The sequence below is a fragment of the Chrysochloris asiatica genome, unplaced genomic scaffold, assembly GCF_000296735.1.
Source record: "Chrysochloris asiatica unplaced genomic scaffold, ChrAsi1.0 scaffold00056, whole genome shotgun sequence".
Lineage (NCBI taxonomy): Eukaryota > Metazoa > Chordata > Mammalia > Afrosoricida > Chrysochloridae > Chrysochloris > Chrysochloris asiatica.
In genome coordinates, this window is record NW_006408574.1 from 10,458,882 (window position 1) to 10,477,352 (window position 18,471).

At 45.0% G+C, this 18,471-nt stretch overlaps 1 protein-coding gene across 1 annotated transcript in view; it reads right to left on the reverse strand.

Moving 5' to 3' along the window:
* Positions 1 to 6,090, reverse strand: part of LOC102813817 (protein FAM205A-like) — a 26,037-nt gene extending 19,947 nt beyond the window's left edge. Inside the window, exons 1-3 of the mRNA XM_006863837.1 lie at positions 5,952 to 6,090; positions 4,241 to 4,468; positions 3,553 to 3,910 (exon numbers count right to left, since the gene is read on the reverse strand). Coding sequence (XP_006863899.1) covers positions 3,553 to 3,910; positions 4,241 to 4,468; positions 5,952 to 6,090 — 725 coding nt within the window. The remainder of the gene's footprint in view (positions 1 to 3,552; positions 3,911 to 4,240; positions 4,469 to 5,951) is intronic.
* Between the last annotated feature and the right edge of the window lie 12,381 nt (positions 6,091 to 18,471).

Sequence of the window (18,471 nt, forward strand, 5' to 3'; positions counted from 1 at the left end):
CCGAGGCTGTAAATCTTTACGGGAGCAGAATGCCTCATCTTTCTCCCGCAGAGCGGCTGGTAGTTTCGAACTGCTGGCCTTAAGGTTCACAGCCCAATTCGTAACCATTACGCTACACAGAGCTCCTTAACTCCTATATAAGAGATGTTAAATTCACTTTAGGCAGTGATGCTGTAGCAACCTCACTAACTCTCCTGCTGTAAAGAGCTGTAAAATTAGACAGAATCCCTGAAGAACCCATCTGACTATTGGCAAGGGATAAGCTCTGATGGTGCAGACCGGAGAAACACCTGAGGAAAGCCACCGCAGTTCTTCAGCTTCTGCCTGGAGCACGTCGTGAACTCGGGTGTGGGCGGTGCAGTCTCAGCACCACAGAGCTGTCCAAGTGAGTTCAGGAGGCAGAAAGCAGTATTTCTGGCTGTAGAGGCAGGTGGAGTTGGCAGAGTATAACCTGAGAGAAGGTTGTTGTCCAGAGAAGCAGCGTCAGTGAAGTTTCTACTGAATAATAAGCTTCACTTGCTCAGAATGAGACTCAAGTCTGGTGCAGGACAGCTGCTGGAAAGCTGTGAACTGATGGGAAATCCTGGGGGTTCACAGTGCTTCCAGATGCAGTAGTTCCATTTGGCAAAACTGGATAGACCTTGCCAAAGACTGTGGACATGCAACTGACCCTCCAGAAAAGGCACACTGTATGATAGGACTACTGCAGCCCCAGACTAAGGAGCCCCTTTGCCCCCACCGTTACAAAGGTTTGAAAACGCCTCAACAAGTATCGAGATGATCTGCCCAGAAATGAATCATCTAAAGCAGAGAAAGGATGCAACGTAAGTCTAAGAATATCTTCTGTAACACTCGGGGAAACAAATATTCACACATTCCCAAAGATTTGTGACAAGGATACGGTATTCAATTGAAAGGAGCAACCACTGGCCAAATCATGAAAAATATGAACTTCAAAGCAGATGATGGTAATAATGGATTTTTGTGATGTGCCATGGAGTCGGTTCCAACTCATAGCGACCCTGTACAGGGTTTCTGAGGCTGTAAATCTTTCTCCCTTGGAGCAGCTGGTAGTTTCGAAATGCTGACTCTGAGGTTCGCAGCCCAATTCATAACCACTAAATAAGATGAGAATCACTATCCCATATTGATAAATATGGGAGAAAGCAAAGTTCTTTCTTACAATGCTAGATTGTAAATATAGATGGAATAATGATATGGGAACATCTGTAATTATTCTGGAATGCAGATATCATCGAACAATATCATCAACAATACATGCATGCACAATTTTGCTGAAGATAATTCAAAAACAACAACAGTACATTCCCAGAGAACGACCAGAAATTCAAGCAGGATTCATAAGAGGAAGTGGCAATAGGGAAATTACTGCTGAAGTTGAAAGGATTTGGCTTGAAAACAGAGCATTCCAAAAGATGTTTACTTGTGTTTTACTGACTGTGCAAAGCCTTTCAACTGTGTTGCTCATGACAAACTATGGGAAACGTTTAGAAAAATGGGTCTTCCAGAACAATTATGTTCACGAGGAATCTGTCCATATACCAAGAGGCAGTTGATAGTAAAGCACACAAGAACACTGACTGCTTTAAAATCAGGAAAGGTGTGTGCCATGGCTGTATTCTTTCACTATATTCACTCATTCTGCTTGCTAAGCAAATAGAAACTGGATTATATGAAGAAGTAAGTGGCCACAGTGATATGCAGATGGTACAGCCATGCCTGCTAGACGTGAAGAGGACTGAAAATGCTGTTACACCCTCGGAAACCCTGTACAGGGTCGCTATGGGTCGGAACCGACTCGACGGCACTTAACAACAACAACAACAAAGATGTAATACTTACAGCCTTCAGTATGCATAGCACCATAATGTAAAGAAAACAACAACAAATCCTCACTCCTGGATCAATGCATGACATCACGATAAACAGAAGAGACTGAAGTTCTCAAAGACTGGAGTTTTCAATGCCCATGGAAGCAGCAGTCAAGAAATCAAATGACATATTGTATTAGGCAAATCTGATGCACAAGACCTTTTTAAAATGTTCAAGAGCAAAGTTTTCAGTTTGAGAATTAAGGTATGTCTGACCCAAGCTTGGTATTTTCAGTTGCCTCATATGCATGTAAAAGTTGAATGGTGAATAAGGAAGATCATAGAAGAATTGATTCTTTTCAGTGATGGTGTTGGAAAATGTGTTCAAAGTTCCATGCACTGCCAGAACAAACAAATCTATGTTGGAAGTAGGACAGTCAGAATGATCTTTAGAAGGCAGGATGGCGAGACTTTGTCTCTCATACTCTGGACATAGTATCAGGAGGGATCGGTTTCTGGAGAAAGACATCAAGCTCGGTAAAGTGGAGGATTTGTGGATTAGAGAAAGACTCCCAAAGCCATGGGTGGGCACAGTGGCCACAGCAATGGACTCAAGTGTGACAGCAACTGTGAGGAAGGTGCAGGACCTGGCGGCATTTCCTTCTGTTGTGCACATCCTCACACAGAGTCACAACCTACTAGACGGCACCTGAGAACAGCATCTACGGGAGATTCTGGATTTTGGTTTTGACATGTGTCGCACTGCTTTTGCAAATCATTAAAGCACCTCTTCAAGGAAAGAGCGCTGTAACACTTCCCTTGAAACCCTTCCTTAGATTGTAGGCATTTGTATATATCAGTGACCAATGAATGCTTTGGGCCTATAGGTGGACCAGCAGTGTATTGATTTCCCACTGCTCCTTGTCAGCACTGTTGTCATGGAGCTGAGGGCATTGTGGGAGCCATGACTGAAGATGAGCCTGAAGGTCACCCTCAGTGCACCTTAGATAAAGGCCTTGCAGTCTCTGCACACAGTCCAGAACAGGCCTGTGGAAGGACTTAATGTCGAATGTTAACTTATCTGAACATGGATTCCAGTTTATGCTCTAATGGGGAGAACTCTATAGATTCCCGACTCTCTCCAGCCCTTAACACACCACAAAGAGACAAGAAGAGGCAAATATTTGGGTACATTTGGGCTATGCTGTGCCCAACCAGTACTTTAATAACAGTGACAAGAGGTGCAGGGCTTTGCAAGCTTTAACTGTGTGAATAAATGGGGTCTTCTGGAAGACCAATGTTTCCTTGGTTACCACCTAGGTTGGGCTCTCTTCCTGAATAGCACAAGTGACTCAAGAGTGAGGAACACAGTGGTGGAGGTGCCCAGGATAGAGGCCAACCAGAATTGACGAGAGTGGTGAGGGTGCTGATTGTCCAGGGTCTGGGGGTCACCCAAGGCATCCTGGCTCCTGCGTTTCTCAGCAGGAGGAGCCTGAGCCCTGGGATCCCCTGTGGTCTTCTCTGTTCCAGCTTGTCCCTTCAGTTCTTTGGCTAGGACTAGGTACTTCATGGATTTCTTTTTCCTGTTATAGATACTTTCTCAGTTGGAGAGAACATAGATTCTTCATCCCTTGTTTTTGGATCAATACAGTGCAGGAAGCATTTATCCTATTTCTGAAGCCCGAATATGGAGGTTCTTGTGAGTGCGGGCTGTTCTCACCTGCCTCTGTGAGACAGGATCCAGTGAATCTTGGGCTTGCAAATATTTACATGATGTAACTGTTCTCCATGGTCCCCTGCTGGTTTGGCATTTTCATGATTGTTTGCCAGCAGTGTGGGGACTTGGGTTGAGTCCTTGCTCTTGCCAGGGCCTTGGGACTCAGGGTACCAGACCTTCTCCAGACTGGGGCTGTTCATTCTGGCTTCCTCCTGCACACACACCACCTGGGCATTGGTCAGGTCTCCACTGGGCTCTGAGATCTTGGAGAGCCAGTGGGCAGGGACAGACCTTCTGGACTTCTGGCTCTGCTGTACTGCCTTTAATTCATTTATCACCAGGTCTTTAAGGTGAACCCATTCTGGAGGTGGGGCATGTGGAGTGTCTGGTGGGAAGGGGATTTTATGCAGGGGTGGTCTTCTGCAGCTTTTTAGACTCCCTAAAACCTCCTGAGTTGTTTTATGCTGTTGGGCTGTTACATGTAGGTCCCTGGATTCCCTTACCTTTAGGGGAATGCCCAACTGCTTTTCTAAAATCATTTTTTTCCAAATAAAATTGAGTTTGGTGATGACAGCTGCCCTGTCTGAGTGTGGAACGTCAGTATCTGTCTGACTTCCTAGTGGTGTGAGTGCCACTTTTTCCTGCCCCTATGCTCCACTCTTCTTGTCCTCTTGCAAGACTGGCTTCTGACTTCTGTCTGGTTCTTCCCGGGAGACCGTCTCAGTCAGAGGCTCTGCTGTGATTTCACCAGACTTGGGCATCATCTCTGCATCAATCATTGCTGGGACCAGGGGTGGCGAGAGAGCCCCAGGCAGCCCTGACAGGAAGGCCAAACACTTGTGCTGGAAAGTAGCCTCCAGGTGCTCATTGGTTCCCTTGGCCAGGGATGGGGACAGCTCAGTGTGCTCCATGACAGCACCTGGTGAGATGTGTTGGTACTGATCAGTGGCCGGTGGCGTCCAGGTCACAGCTTTCTGATGTTGTCAGAATCAGTGACTGCCCCAGGCTCTAGGGACTGGTTTCCTGGGATGTATGTAAAGGGACCCGCTGCCGGGCTGGCAGGAACTATGCAGTCCCGGGAGAGAGAGTCATGGTCAGAGACAGGGCACTGGTGGGTCGGCCAACATGTGGAGTCTATGTAACTCTGCAGCATAGTGTGGACCTGGGTGAGCAGGTGTGGCCTGGGGAGTGACCCAGGGGCGGGTGACAACTGATCAATAGCCCCATTGACTTCTGGGACTGCAGGTGGTGGGAGAGTCCCCCTCTCCAAGGTTGTGCAGTCCCAAGGCAGGGGCTGCTGATGGTGATGGTAGTAATTAGGGCTTCACTGTGTAGACACATATCAAATCCGGGGCTGTGCATCTGAGTCAGATAATCCTCTGAGTCTTAAGTCCATCCTCCAAGTTTTGAATAGAGGTCATTTAGAAGTTTAAGGACGTCAGAAAAGCCAAAGCCACAAGATTTGTGATTTTCTGGTAGCGACAGCTTTGTTGTGGTTCCATTATGAGCCGCTCAGAAGCTAAGAATGTTTCGATGAATGGTGCAAGGATTGATGAACCCCAGTTTCCAATTGTTTACCACCAGCATTAGAATTACCAGCCATGATGGAAGGAACTGATTGACTTATTTCCAAGTAAGTAAAATAGTGTTCTGGCATATGTCTCTCATCAATTTCCTTGAAAAGCTGCAGTCTCCTATTCCTGAAATACACCTGTTTTTTAATTGGATATCAAGGACTTTAAGGAGTGACAGAGAAAGGCAAATCCTCTTTTGTGGTGATGTGGTAGTGATGGGTTTGTTCTGGGTCCTATGGAATCCATTCCGACTCATGGAAGGTCTGGGTGGGTGGGACAAGAATACATGAACCTCAGGTTTTGTGGGAAATGGCCCAGTTGTTTCACCACCAAAATGAGACTGATCATTTATGATAGAAGAAACTGGTTGGTTCTGTCCAGGCCTAACAGTGTTGGGTCTGGTATAAGCTGTCTCTTGGATTTGCTTGAACATCTTCAGGGTCTCCTTCACTGGAAATTTACCTATTTTTTTAGTTGGATGTTGAGGACGCACTCAGGGAAAAGCAAATCCGAGGATTTGTGGTGTTCTGGCAGTGATGGGTTTGTTCTGGGTCCGTAAGATCCATTCAGACTCTGAGAAGGAACAGATGGATGGGACAAGAATACATGAACCTCAGGAATTGTGGGAAATTGGTTCACCACTGTCTTTATTTATTTTTTAAATGCTTTATTGTGAATTGTGTGATCATTTACATGGGAGGACATCAGCTTCACATTGATCCCGTCGTATATTGTTTTCTTGCCTTACCAAGGTCTTTAGATTGATCATTTAGGATGGAAGGAACTGGTTGGTTATTTCCAGTCTGTTCTAAGAGCTCTGGGTCCCGCATAAGCTGTCTTGGGGGCTGCTCATAGATCTGCAGGGTTTCCTCTTCTGGAAATACATCCAGTTTTCTGCATTGACCTCAGGAAACCTAAGACCCTCAGAACTGAGGAATGGCCAGTCGGCAGGAAAGACAGTGACCATACAGAAGCCCGTAAGAGGTGTTGATTAGTGAGCTCTGTATTCAGGGAGAGCAAAGAGACCTGGGATTGGAAGGGCTGCTGACCATGAACCCCATGAAGACGCTGATGGTCGTTGGTCATCATGGTCTTTTCATGGTTTGCAGGCTCCCAGGTTCCCCAAGGCTGATGGTAGACCGAGTCCCGAGATCCCTGGACACATCTGGCAGGTGAGATTTCTGCCCTAGCTGCAGTTGTTGCTTCTGGCAGTCTTGGGTGCTGCTCAGAGCAGTTGAAGGAGCAGCCATTTGGGTTAAGGATTGCTGTGTCTTAGTTATGGTAATCTGATGTGACAAGTGACAGCAAACGCTGCCTGGGGGGCTTAGTACCCATCAGAGACTCTGCTCAGAGACCCTGGACATGGGCCGAATCTCTAAGCAAGAGGAGAGCCATGATGCCCTCGTGGAAGTAGACTCAGTCAGGGTGTATTACCTGTCAACAGGTGTGTCTTCAAAGTCATGTGGTTAGAGACATGGCAGCAGGGGTCTGCAGGCAGAAGCTGCAACAAACTTCCCTCTTGAGGAAGCCAGTTCTGTCTGGAAAGGGACAAACAGCAACTGTTAGTGACGTAGTGACACCTGCCTCCTTGGAAGAGTGTGGTTGGGGCTTGGCCTTGCCCTCCCTAGGTCTGGAAGCCCTCGGCACCCCCTACCCCTGGGAAACTACCACTTGACTTTTAGGTCTGGCTTGATCTTGAATCAGACAACTGGTGGGGAGGAGGCAGGGCCATCAGAGAGACAGGGAGGTGGGATCACTTCTCTGTTGCACTGTAGTGAGAAGCTGGACTCGAAGGAAACCAGGCACGGAGGGTATCAGCTGCTAAGCATAATGGTGTGTCCCCAGGTGGAACCTGGAGTCAGTCTCCTTGGGGCTAGGAAAGCCATGCCTGTTTCCCACACTCTGGATGATGACCTCCTAGTAGGAACAGTGCATTGTGGGGAGTATGGGTTGTCCTGTGGATAGCAGTGTCTCTTGGGAACTCATCCTGTTATCTGAAGATCTTAATGAGAGGCGTGGATGATAGGTTTCTGTCTGAATACTGCCCCGGTTAATGAACTCCATGTTTGAAGGCTATACATAAGTAGATCCCCATCCCCAGCAAGATCAGGTAGAGGTGTCTGCTTTTGAAAGAGTGTAGCTGCAAAGGAATATCACAGTGGGGACTTATTTAAGCAAACTGCATTCTGTGTTCCTTGGCTGAGTTCCACGTCCCGTGGAGTCTTTTATCAGTCATATACCAGTCAAAACTGAAGCCTAGGATGAGTGTGGCTCCAGCCCTCAGCAGACTGAGAGGCTGTCCTCTTCTGGGCTGTCCAATGAGCTCGCTTCATTGAACTCTCCCCACCAGTGAACCAGAGCTCTCCCCCCATGTGCATGGCTCTCTCCCACAGACTGCCCTTCTCCCACCTGATCCTGTGTTAAACTGAGAAATCATCACAGGCCAGGCCGAGACTAGGGAGACAGACCACAAAGAACAAGAAATCACCTTGCCATGAGAGAGAGCCACTCTTGCAGATTCTCAGCTTCTTCCTGGGAAGCTCTGCTGGCTGAGAAACCAGGAGACAGCGTGAGAAGACAGAAGATATCCAGGGCACTCTATAGGCAGCTGCTGAGCAGTTAGTCCTCTGACTACCAATATAGGAGACTCCAGACAACTGAGAGTCATGCTCTAAGGCTCGTCTGTGTATAACTTAAACGTTTCCAGAGTGTAATTATCTCATTCCTTGTCTCATTTGATGTTCATATTCACAGTGGGAGTGAGGCAGGATCATCAGTGTTGTGCCCATTTTATGAATAACAAGACTGAGACATGGATATTCTATAATGTCATAAAAACTTGTATGGAAATATATCCCCATTCCCAGCAAGGCAAGGTAGAAAGATGTGGGCCTTCGCAAGCTCTTGATTTCCCATCAAGGAATTGTCCACAAGAAATGATCAGTTTTCAAAGGTTAGAGGACTCACCCCTGGCACCACAGGTTAGAGACGGCCAGTACCCATGGGCACCTCACTCCGAGAAAGGGACCTGGAGCAGAGATTGGAGCTTTACCTTCTGATGGAGCATCTCGAGTCATTTTGTTGCATCTCCGGTCTTTCACTTAAAAACAGAAATGTTAGAATGTGAAACTTTGATACAAACGTCTTTCTGTGTCCATATGTTATGAACAGCTTTCATGAGAAAAAGCCTATAAAATTTTTTTATTCAATTTTGTTTTGTTATTTCTTGTATATTCCCTTACCATAATTCCTCTTTTTACCCTATATTTGCCTACTATCCTCATTTCTGTGTTTATTTCTAACTTAATTTTAGCCTCTACCAAACTCCATGCCTTTGATCTCATTCCTAGAACATTTTAAGGGGTACTTATGAAGACCAGCAGCTTTGATATGGTGCAGTGGTTTGGGTTAAGCTTTGGACTTCTAATGGAAAAGTTGGCAGTTGAAATTCACCAGCTGCTCCATAGGAGAAAGACCATGTGGCAATCCATTTCCATAGCTTTCCTTCCTGGGAAAACCCCAGGGAGCAGTTCCACTCTGTCCTATAGGTTAGTGTGATGCGGAATCAACTTCACCTCATTGGGTTGGGTTTGAGTTTTGATGTTGTTGTTGTTGTTAAGTGCCATCGAGTCAGGTCCGACCCATAGCGACCCTGTACAGGGTTTCCAAGGGTGTAAATCTTTACGGGAGTAGAAAGCCTCATCTTTCTCCCGCGGAGTGGCTGGTAGTTTCGAACCGCTGACCTTAAGGTTCGCAGCCCGATTCGTAACCACTACGCTTAGGAGGCATGAATTTTCTTGAGAAGATACTGTTTTTTTCTTGAGAAGAGTGGTCTCACAGCCTAACAATAATGAAGCTGTTACTTGGTGCTTAGTCTGCGGCGCTTCTTCCAGCCAGCAGATGGCGCTGTATTAGCGCCAAAAGTCTCAGGTGAAGGGGGGTGGAGGAAGACGGGAAGTTTTTGTGGTTTTATTGGAATTCAAGCCCCAAATTCTGCATAGTTGAGTTTATTTTTCCCTAGTCGGTTTGTTGTATTGCCCCACTTGCAGGAATAAATGGATTTCTGAATGCATAACGCCTTAGACTAGAAAAACATGTCGAAGGAGGCAGGTAAAGAGAGAAGGGAAGGAAGGCTCCAGCCTGCACTGTGTGTGCGGAAATTACCCCAAGTGCTCAAAAGACCATGTCATTTCTGGGACAGCCATCTTCTGTTAGCCATCTTCGGATTTCTTTATTGACTCCCTCCCCCCAATGTCCATATAGCCGATCTTTTAGGACCATTTCCCTCAGAACCCCAAGTCGGAAGCCTGGGTCTTTTCCCTGGACTGGTGCTTTATTCTCCAGCGTTGTTACAAGTCAGACTTCAGGGTGAAGGCTGGGCCCCTCTGCCAGCCAGTCCTTTCCTCCCCATCCCTTCACCCTCCCCTCCCTGCCCACCCCAGCATCGGTATGCACATGACTGATAGGACTATCAGGCCAAGCCAGAGCCTGAGGCTGGACTCTTGTCTTCCCATTTAGGGTCCTGAGAAGGGGTCCAGAGGCCTGTTCCCATTGCCTTCCCAGCTCCTGACAAAGGGGACTCTGACTTGTGGACTTACAGAAGAAGGCCAAGCCCCAGCTCTCAGGGTAGCCCAGATCCTCCTGGGGAGACACAACTTTCAGGCATCACATAATTTAAGGACAAAACATTGTAGAAAGAACCATGACATTCTGAATGACCAGGTGAAAATTAAATGGAAGTGCTTTAAAGTGAAACCAGAGAAAGACAATTGGTTTCTCTCCTGTTTCTTGTTCACCTTTAAATAATTAATTCCATCAGATGTGGGTGGGGAGGCAGGCAAAGTAGGAGGCTGGGATGAGTGTTGGTGGTCAAGATCCTAACCTTGATAGGAAAGGGGTGCCCAGAGCAGGGGCCAGCTCAGAAAATCAGCCCACATAGGGTGAGGCCCCTGTCCCTACAGACAGGCAGTCTGGCATGGGGTGTTGGAGTCCAAGCGGGGAGATGAGAGTGTCCCCAAAGGGACAGAGCATATTAATATATGCATTAAGGATGATAGGAGCAGCATTTCTCAATGTTGAGAAGTGAATTCTCATTTATGGAAAGAGAACACTAGAATGAAACCGACTTGGGTTGGAATTGGAACTTACTATGAATTCATGGTTTAAACACAAGGTTGGCAGTTCAAACTCACCAGCTGCCCCTTGAAACCCTATATAAGGTCGCTATGAGTTAGGACCAACTTGATGGCACTTAACAATAACAACATGGATGTATGTTGTTAAGTGCTATCGGAGACAGCCCCTGACTCACAGTGAACAATAACAACCAACCATATAGAGAAATAAATATAAATGTAAATTCACTTGTGTTAGAATGAAGCTACTGTAAATATTTCCTGTGGGCCACTGGAAATCCTTGCGACTGGGAACCTTTTTTGATTCTCTAATTCTAGCCAAAACAAACTCTCAAATTCAAAATTTTGTTAAATAAAATTTAAGAACATAGACAGACTTGTTGAACCCTAATTTTATCACATCCAATGTGACCATTATTATGTTATTGTCTATTGATATTGTCCACTTTACCCAATATGAGGACATCATGTTGGGTAAAGTGGAGGGTCGGATAAAAAGAGGAAGACCCCCAACAAGATGGATTGGCACAGTGGCAGCAGCAATGGGCTCAAACGTAGCAACGATTGTGAGGTTGGTGCAGGACTGGACAGTGTTTCGTGCTGTTGTGCACAGGGTCACTATGAGTCAGAACTGACTCGATATAACCTAACAACAACAATTGAGTATGCAAGTATTTTATTATAAGAGTGTCTGTTATATAATTCACAATAAAACATTTTTTAAAAAGTGTCTGTTATAACTCATTTCATTTCTATGTATGAGGGGACTTTAAAAAGTTCATGGAAAAATGAAATGAAAAGATAATGTAATTTTCCACAGACTTTTTGAAGCCCCCTTCTATATGATTTTCAAATTTTTATAATGCGTTTAGCATATTTATACATCAGGAAAAAAGTAGGACATGTTTTATTAGGAGAAAAATCAGGGCTGTGAATCAGTTCTTGTCTGGTCCATCATGGTGGATGAAACAAAACTGGGATGAACCGGGATTGGGAAAACGTGGGTGCCTGGAACAATATCCAAAATGCAGAAAATTAGGGTTCACATCCTGCTGCAGACTTACCCTTCTTCCTAGAAAACCAATGCCATGTACACGTTGTATAGCATCCAAATCTCTTGCCTGGCACAGTCAGAAACAACAGTGCCCTACTCAAAGATGGCAGCCAATCGTGCCACTTTGAATGCATGTTACTCCTCACCATCCTGGAAATCTTCCACAGCAGGCTCCTGAATGGGCTCCCTTTGCCTCTTGCAAGTCTCCCATTCCAAGGCTTCAACCTTCCATTCTTCCAGTTCCGGTTAGCCTTCCAGCAATACACTCAGTTTATAAATTGAGGTCTGTTTCAATTTCTCTGTGTCAGCTGCAACTAAACTGTTTCGAATCAGTTCAGAGTCCTGGGGGAAAAAATAGACTTACTGTGTGGATTTCTGAATAAATATCTTAGGGGTAAGCACTTACCTTATACTCACTAAACAAACTAAGCACAGTAGTTATTGAGTATTCCCAGAAATCACTGGACATTTCCCCCCAAGAAATACACCCATGTTAATGTTTCTTGGAATTCCCCTGCAGCTGGTTTCCCTTCTCTGGTTTCAGAGGGCCTTGGTCCCCCAAATTGTTCAGCTGGAAGTTACAATAAGCCCTTTGTTCCACTACTTCTCCCTGCAGGCAAGAGTCCGGGATTTGTCCTTTTTTGTTCTCACAGTTCCAGACCTAACTATTAGCCTCTCTTCTGGGTGTGGTTTTCAAGGAGGCCTGTCACATCACAGATGTCTCTTCTGGACTTGCTTTAACTCTGGGAGAGCCTCCATTCCTTCAGCAACAATGGTGGGGACAGGAAAGTCTAGAACACACAGTCCAGACTGGTCCACAGGTGAGCGACTGGGAAAGAGAGTGGACTGAAAATAATGCCATGTGAGCAATAATGTAAAACTTTTGGTATTCTGCCTGGAGAGGAAGGTAGGATATCAAGGCTTTGTAGCAAGAGAGATGAATTTATCCATAGAGTCAATGGATTATAGTAAGAAGGTGATCTCTATCTCTATCTCTCTATCTATCTCTCTCTCTCTCTCTCTCTCTCTCTCTCTCTCTCTCTATCTATCTATCTATCTATCTATCTATCTCTCTATCTCTCTATCTCTCTATCTATCTATCTATCTATCTATCTATCTATCTCTCTATCTCTATCTATCTATCTATCTATCTATCTATCTCTCTATCTATCTATCTATCTAACTTTTAAGCAACGAATGTCATTGAAAAGTGGCGCTCGTTGCCTATGACACACAGCTGCCTCTCCACAGGTGAACTGGAAGACCCTCTCTGGAGGTGGGGTGCAGGGGAGCTCTGTGTTGGACAGACTTGGTCATCTCTAGAGTCCCTTCCAACTCCTTTGTTACTGTTGTTGCTAGCTATCACAGAGCCATGTCTCATGATGACCCTGTGTATAGGGAACAAATGCAACTTGTTCTCATCCATCTCCGTGATTGGTCCAACCCACAGGTTTTTCATTGACTGACTTTCTGAATGAAATCGTCAGACCTTGTTTTTTTTTGTTGTAGTTGCCATTGGGTCGATTCCAACATGGCGACTGACCCCGTGTGTGCAGAATAGAACTGTTGCCTTGGGCCTTCAACACTGTAACCTTTGAAAGCAGATTTCCAGGACTGTCTTCCAACACACCTTTGGATGAGTTCGAATCACCAGCCTTTTGCTCTTAACCGTTTGCCCAACCCAGGTGCAAACCTGGTACGTTCTTGTTCTATAACTGATGGGTGTCATAACTTCTCTGAGCCATCGTGTGTCATCTAAAGAAAATAATACCTACCTGCCAAAGAGTCTGTAAAATCAAATGAATAATGTCTGCACATCCACTTCTGAGCAGTAGGAAGAGTTCAACAAATGTCAGTTCTCCACACAAGGTCAGAGGGCCCCACTTAGAACGTAAACCAGAGCCTGAGACCCCCTTCTGCTTGGGACTCTCCAGAGGTTACTCATGTCGTCATCCAATTCCTTCAGATGGTCTTCAAGATGCTACATAGCCTAACTTTATGTCTATCTTCCCTCTTTATTGCTTGTCTACCCCTCCAACTTCTTTTCTTACCACTTGCCTATTCTCTTCTAGTGACACTGGCCTTTTCCATTGTTCTTTGAGCTCATGAGGCTTGTTTCTGCCTCAGAACCTTTGCACTTGCTGTTCCTTTACTTGAAGTCTATTCTAGATCTGAGTGGCTCTTACTCATTACTCAGCTCAAATGTTACCTCTCAAATGCGGCCCTCTTTCCTGCCAGCTCCCCTTCTCTTATTATTTAATACATTGTGACATTTTTGTGTTGTTGATTTGAATCCTTATTTATTGTCTGTGTCCCCTAACTAGAATGTAAGTACCTGGTCAGCTAAGTTCTCTGTTGTCTTCTAGCCCTGAAAAAGAGTTTCTGGCATTTGTAGGAACTCAGTAATGTTTGGTTTCTCTCCTTCTCATATAATTACAGATGTTACAAATTTTAATATGTTGTCTTACTACCACGGTCCTGGTGTGGTGCTGTGGGTTTAATGCGCTGAACTGCAAGGTCGGTTTGAACTGCAAGGTCAGCAGTTCAAACTCACTAGCTGCTTCTCAGAACCCTATACAGGATCACTATGTGTTGAACCAACTCGATGGCATTTAAAAAACAACACAACAGGGCCAAGGAGTCCCTAGGTGGTACAAGCAGTTAAGCATTTGACTACTAGCCAAACGTTTGACAGTTTGAACCCAGCCAGAGTTACCTTGGAAGACAAGCCTTGCAATCTGGTTCTATAAAGGTAGAAACCCTATGAAGCAATTCTACTCTGTGAAACATGGGGTGTCATGCGTCAGAATCAACTCAATGACAGCAACACTTCGGGCCAGGTGAGGGACCATGATGATCTGATTATGGCATAAAAAGAGACTGCTCAGTGGTGAATGGACACATGATGGTGCAACTCAAGGTGACATTTTCCAGCTTCTGGAGCAGGTAGGTCTGATGTGACTGAGCTCTGGCCAGAAGAGCTGCATTTAACTTCTGGGTGGTGCCTTCAGAAGGATAGAGTGTATGTGCCATCTACTTCTCATTTTCCTTTCTTCTGGGCAAACTGTGGTCATTGTCGGGGCAGCTAGAGCTGTTGTTTCAGACCACAAGGTAGAAACTTCAATATGAAGATGACAGATCAAGAAGATGTGGAGCCTCCTATATCTGGAAGCTTTGCTGTGATGGTAAACAATCCCAAACTTTCACCGGAGATAAATTTTCATTCCTAGAACACCTTAGCTGAGTGTTGGTTAGGGTTGACTATGAGCCTTTTTCATGTATTTTTTGTTCCTGTCAGGATACAGACTGAAGAAGTGGTCTCTTGTTGTTGTTAATTGCCATCGAGTCAGTGTCAATTCAGGGTTGATGCCATGTGCCAGTCTTGTGCCATCCTCATGATTGGTAGTATGTTTGAGTTCTTTCTTGTGGCCATTGTGCCAGTTAATCTCTTAAGGGTTTCCCTCATCTTTGTTGGCCTTCTACTTTGCTAACTATGATGTCCTTTTCTAGAGATTGGTCTTTCTTGATGACATGTCCAAAGTAAGAAAGTCAAACTCTTACCCGCCTTGCTTCTAAAGAGCATCCTTGGTTGTATTTCTTCTAAGATTGGTTTACTTGTTCTTCCTGTAGTTCAGGATGTATTCAATATTCAATATTCTTTGCCAATACCACAGCCCATGTGTGTCCGTTCTTCCTTGGCCTTCTGTTTTTCATTGCCCAGCTTCACAACAATTGAAAGCCCATGAGTTGAGTCAGATGTACCTTCAACATTAAAGTGATGTCTTTACTTTTTAACACTTTGAAGCTATCTTTTTCAGCAGAGTTGCTCAGTATAATATGCTGTTGTTGTTGTTGTTGTTAAGTGCCGTCGAGTCGGTTCCGACCCATAGCGACCCTGTACAGGGTTTCCGAGGGTGTAAATCTTTACGGGAGTAGAAAGCCTCATCTTTCTCCCGCGGAGCAGCTGGTAGTTTCGAACCACTGACCTTACGATTTGCAGCCCAATTTGTAACCACTACGCTACCAGAGCTCCTTATAATATGCTGTAGCATTCTTGATTACTGTTTCTATGGATGTTTATTACTGATCCAAGTAGAATGACACTGGACATAGTCCTATGGGAGAAAGAAAAAGAACCAGGGGGGCTGGTAGAAACATACAAAAGCTCTTAAGACCGCTACTTAGAAATGACAAGCATAGCAGCTCACTTTGTTATTGTTGTTGTTAGGTGCCATTGAGTTGGTACCAACTCATAGTGACCCTATGCACAACAGAACGAAACACTGCCTGGTCCTGGGCCAATCTCTCAATTGTTGCTACTCTTGAGCCCACTGTTGCTGACACTTTGCAAATCCATCTCACTAGTGGGCTTCCTTTTTCTCTGACCCTCCACCTTACCAAACATGATATCCTTCTCCTGTGACTGGTCCCTCTTGCCCTCCTGACAATATGTCCAAAGTATGAGAGACAAAATCTGGCCATCCTGACTTCCAAGGAGCACTCTGGCTGTACTTCATCCAACACAGATTTGTTCTTTTGACAGTACATGGTACTTTAATATTCTCTTCCAACACCATAACTAAAATGCACAGAATGGAAAAAAATCTTTTGCAATGACACATCAGACAAGGGAGTAATTTCTAAAATATATAGGAAACTACAACACCTCTACAAGAAAAAGACAAATAACCCAGTTAAAAAATGGGCACTTTACCAAGGAGGAAATCTGTGCAGACAACAAACATGAAGAAATGTTCATGATCACTAGCCATTAAAGATATCCAAATCAAAACAACAATGAGCTATCATCTCACACCAGCAACAATAGCAAAGATCAAAAAGGTAGAGGACAATAAATGCTGGTGAGGATGCAGAGCAACTGGGATGCTCCAGCATTGCTGGTGGGATTGCAAAATGGTCCAGCCACTCTGGAAAGCAATATGGTGCTTCCTCAGAAGGTTGGAAATAGAAATAAATACCTATGACCAGTAATTCCTCTATTTGGTATTTATCCACAAGAATTACTACCCATAACATGAATAGATATATCCACACCAGATTTCATAGCAGTGCTATTTACAATAGCAAAAAGATGGATACAGCCTAAGTGCCCATTAACTGAAGAATGGATAAACAAACTGTAGTACAAACACACAATGGAATACCATGCTACTTTGAAGAACAACAAGGAAGCTGTAAGCTATCACATACCATGAATGAACCTTGAGGACATTATGTTGAGTGAAATTAGTCAGTCACAAAAGGAGAAATACTGCTATTTCTCCTTTTGTGGAAGGACCACTATTATAAAAGACTAAGAAAAAGAACCCATATTAAAAGGGGGGGTGGGAATCTTTGCTGGTTACCAGGATGTGGGGGGTATAGTAAGGGGAAGGAGGAGAAGGTGGAGCACAGGGCAGGGAATAGACACAGGATAGTTTGGGTGCTGGGGGGAGGGGGCAATACACAAGAAGAAGGGGGGGGGGGAATGGAAGAGCAAGGCAGATGGGAGACCAGTTAGGCAGGTTTGCATGGGCTAAGTGGAACAGAGGTAAATAATGATGTTTGTACAGCCTTGGAACAACAGGACTCTGGGATACAGGAATTGAGGCATGGTTTGAATGAGTAAAAGGAAAATAATGTTAAGATGCTTGAATGTCTTTTGAATCTTGGTTTCCCTTGCACACCATTGTAAAATAGACACTGGAGGAGTAGAGAAAGGAATAGTCAGAAATATCACCAGAGAAAGCTTGTAAGTCCATCTTCTCTCTATAACTGATTGTAATACCTAAAATGGGGCTACAACGTGCCCAGTGAAGGAGGCTTCCTGTGGAGTCTCCGTATTACATAAGACCTTAGGTGGACTCCTGAGCCCCATCCAGAATCTTCTGAGGTGTGAAATCGCCACTTGAAAGGACAAGCAGACCAGCCTGGAGTGGCTAGAAGAACAGAGATACTTCTTGAAAGAAAGACGGACAGGAAAAAAAACAACAACAAAAATCAATAACGGCAGTCTGACTGACTACTACAAGAACAAGCAAGTTGCCGGCCCAGGAGACATCAAGGCAAGTGATTGGGTCCCCTCAGGGCAAACCCCTTCCAAGACTAAAACTCTAGGGGAATACACAAGCAGACATGCGCTCTGACTGGTGACTACCACGTTGGTCACTGATAAGGGGAAGTGAGGGAAAAACAACAATGAAACTGTGAGCTAAGTCCTACCACATTCAATAGACTCCTGTGAACTTGGGTGGAGACCTGGTTGGCCAGCAGTGTGGCAAAACCTGGGGACTATTGGGCCCAGAGTCAGTGACATAGCCACAGAGGACTAGAGTGGAGAGTGAAGCATCCAGCTGATAAGAAGTGAGGGAATATGCACAAGAACACCCACACTTGCAGATAATACCCACTTGACCTGGCTTCAATGACTGGATGATCAGAACTCGACTAGAAGAAGAAAGAAGAGGGAAAAAAGAGTAATCTGATACAATTTGATGAACTTGACCTACACCTATGGATGCAGTAGCTCAAAAGAGGGAAAAAAATCTTTACAGCAAGGATCATTCCCACCCCCTTGATACACAGGGTAGACAGGGATGGGCTGGGGGAGGGGGGCTACAAAGGCAAGAAGTGACTGGCTTACAAGCTTTCAAGAGGGAGCCTAGATCTAGAGGGTACATGTAGAGGAAGGTAGAATCTCAACTGAGCAGTATCCAATCTGTCTGGGCGGGGCTGATGAAAGAAGATGGGGATAGGCCTGTGGTGGGACAATAGTGAATAATTGCTATCAGGACTGACTGTGAGAGTTATAAATGTAAATGTATATGTTTTGTACAAAAGGAGGGGAGTGGTTGACGTTACAGTCCAGGAGCAGAGGTCTCTGGGACCATCAAGAGTGAGAAGGGCAGAGTGCGGGACCCTACCCAGAGTAACAGTGATGCCAGAGATGGAGGCAGAGATGAAGATGTGGAGAGATGGAGTAGCTTGGAACTCTAGACCTAGAGAGGGAGAAGGGCTGTGTGCTGACGACCGAGGGACAAGCTTGTGGGGTATACCCTTTGGTGGTTTGATGATGCATGGAGGGGATTGTAATCATGGCATTGAAATGATATACAATAGGAGGAATCTAAAGCTAATGTTCTCTCATGTAAACTATCAC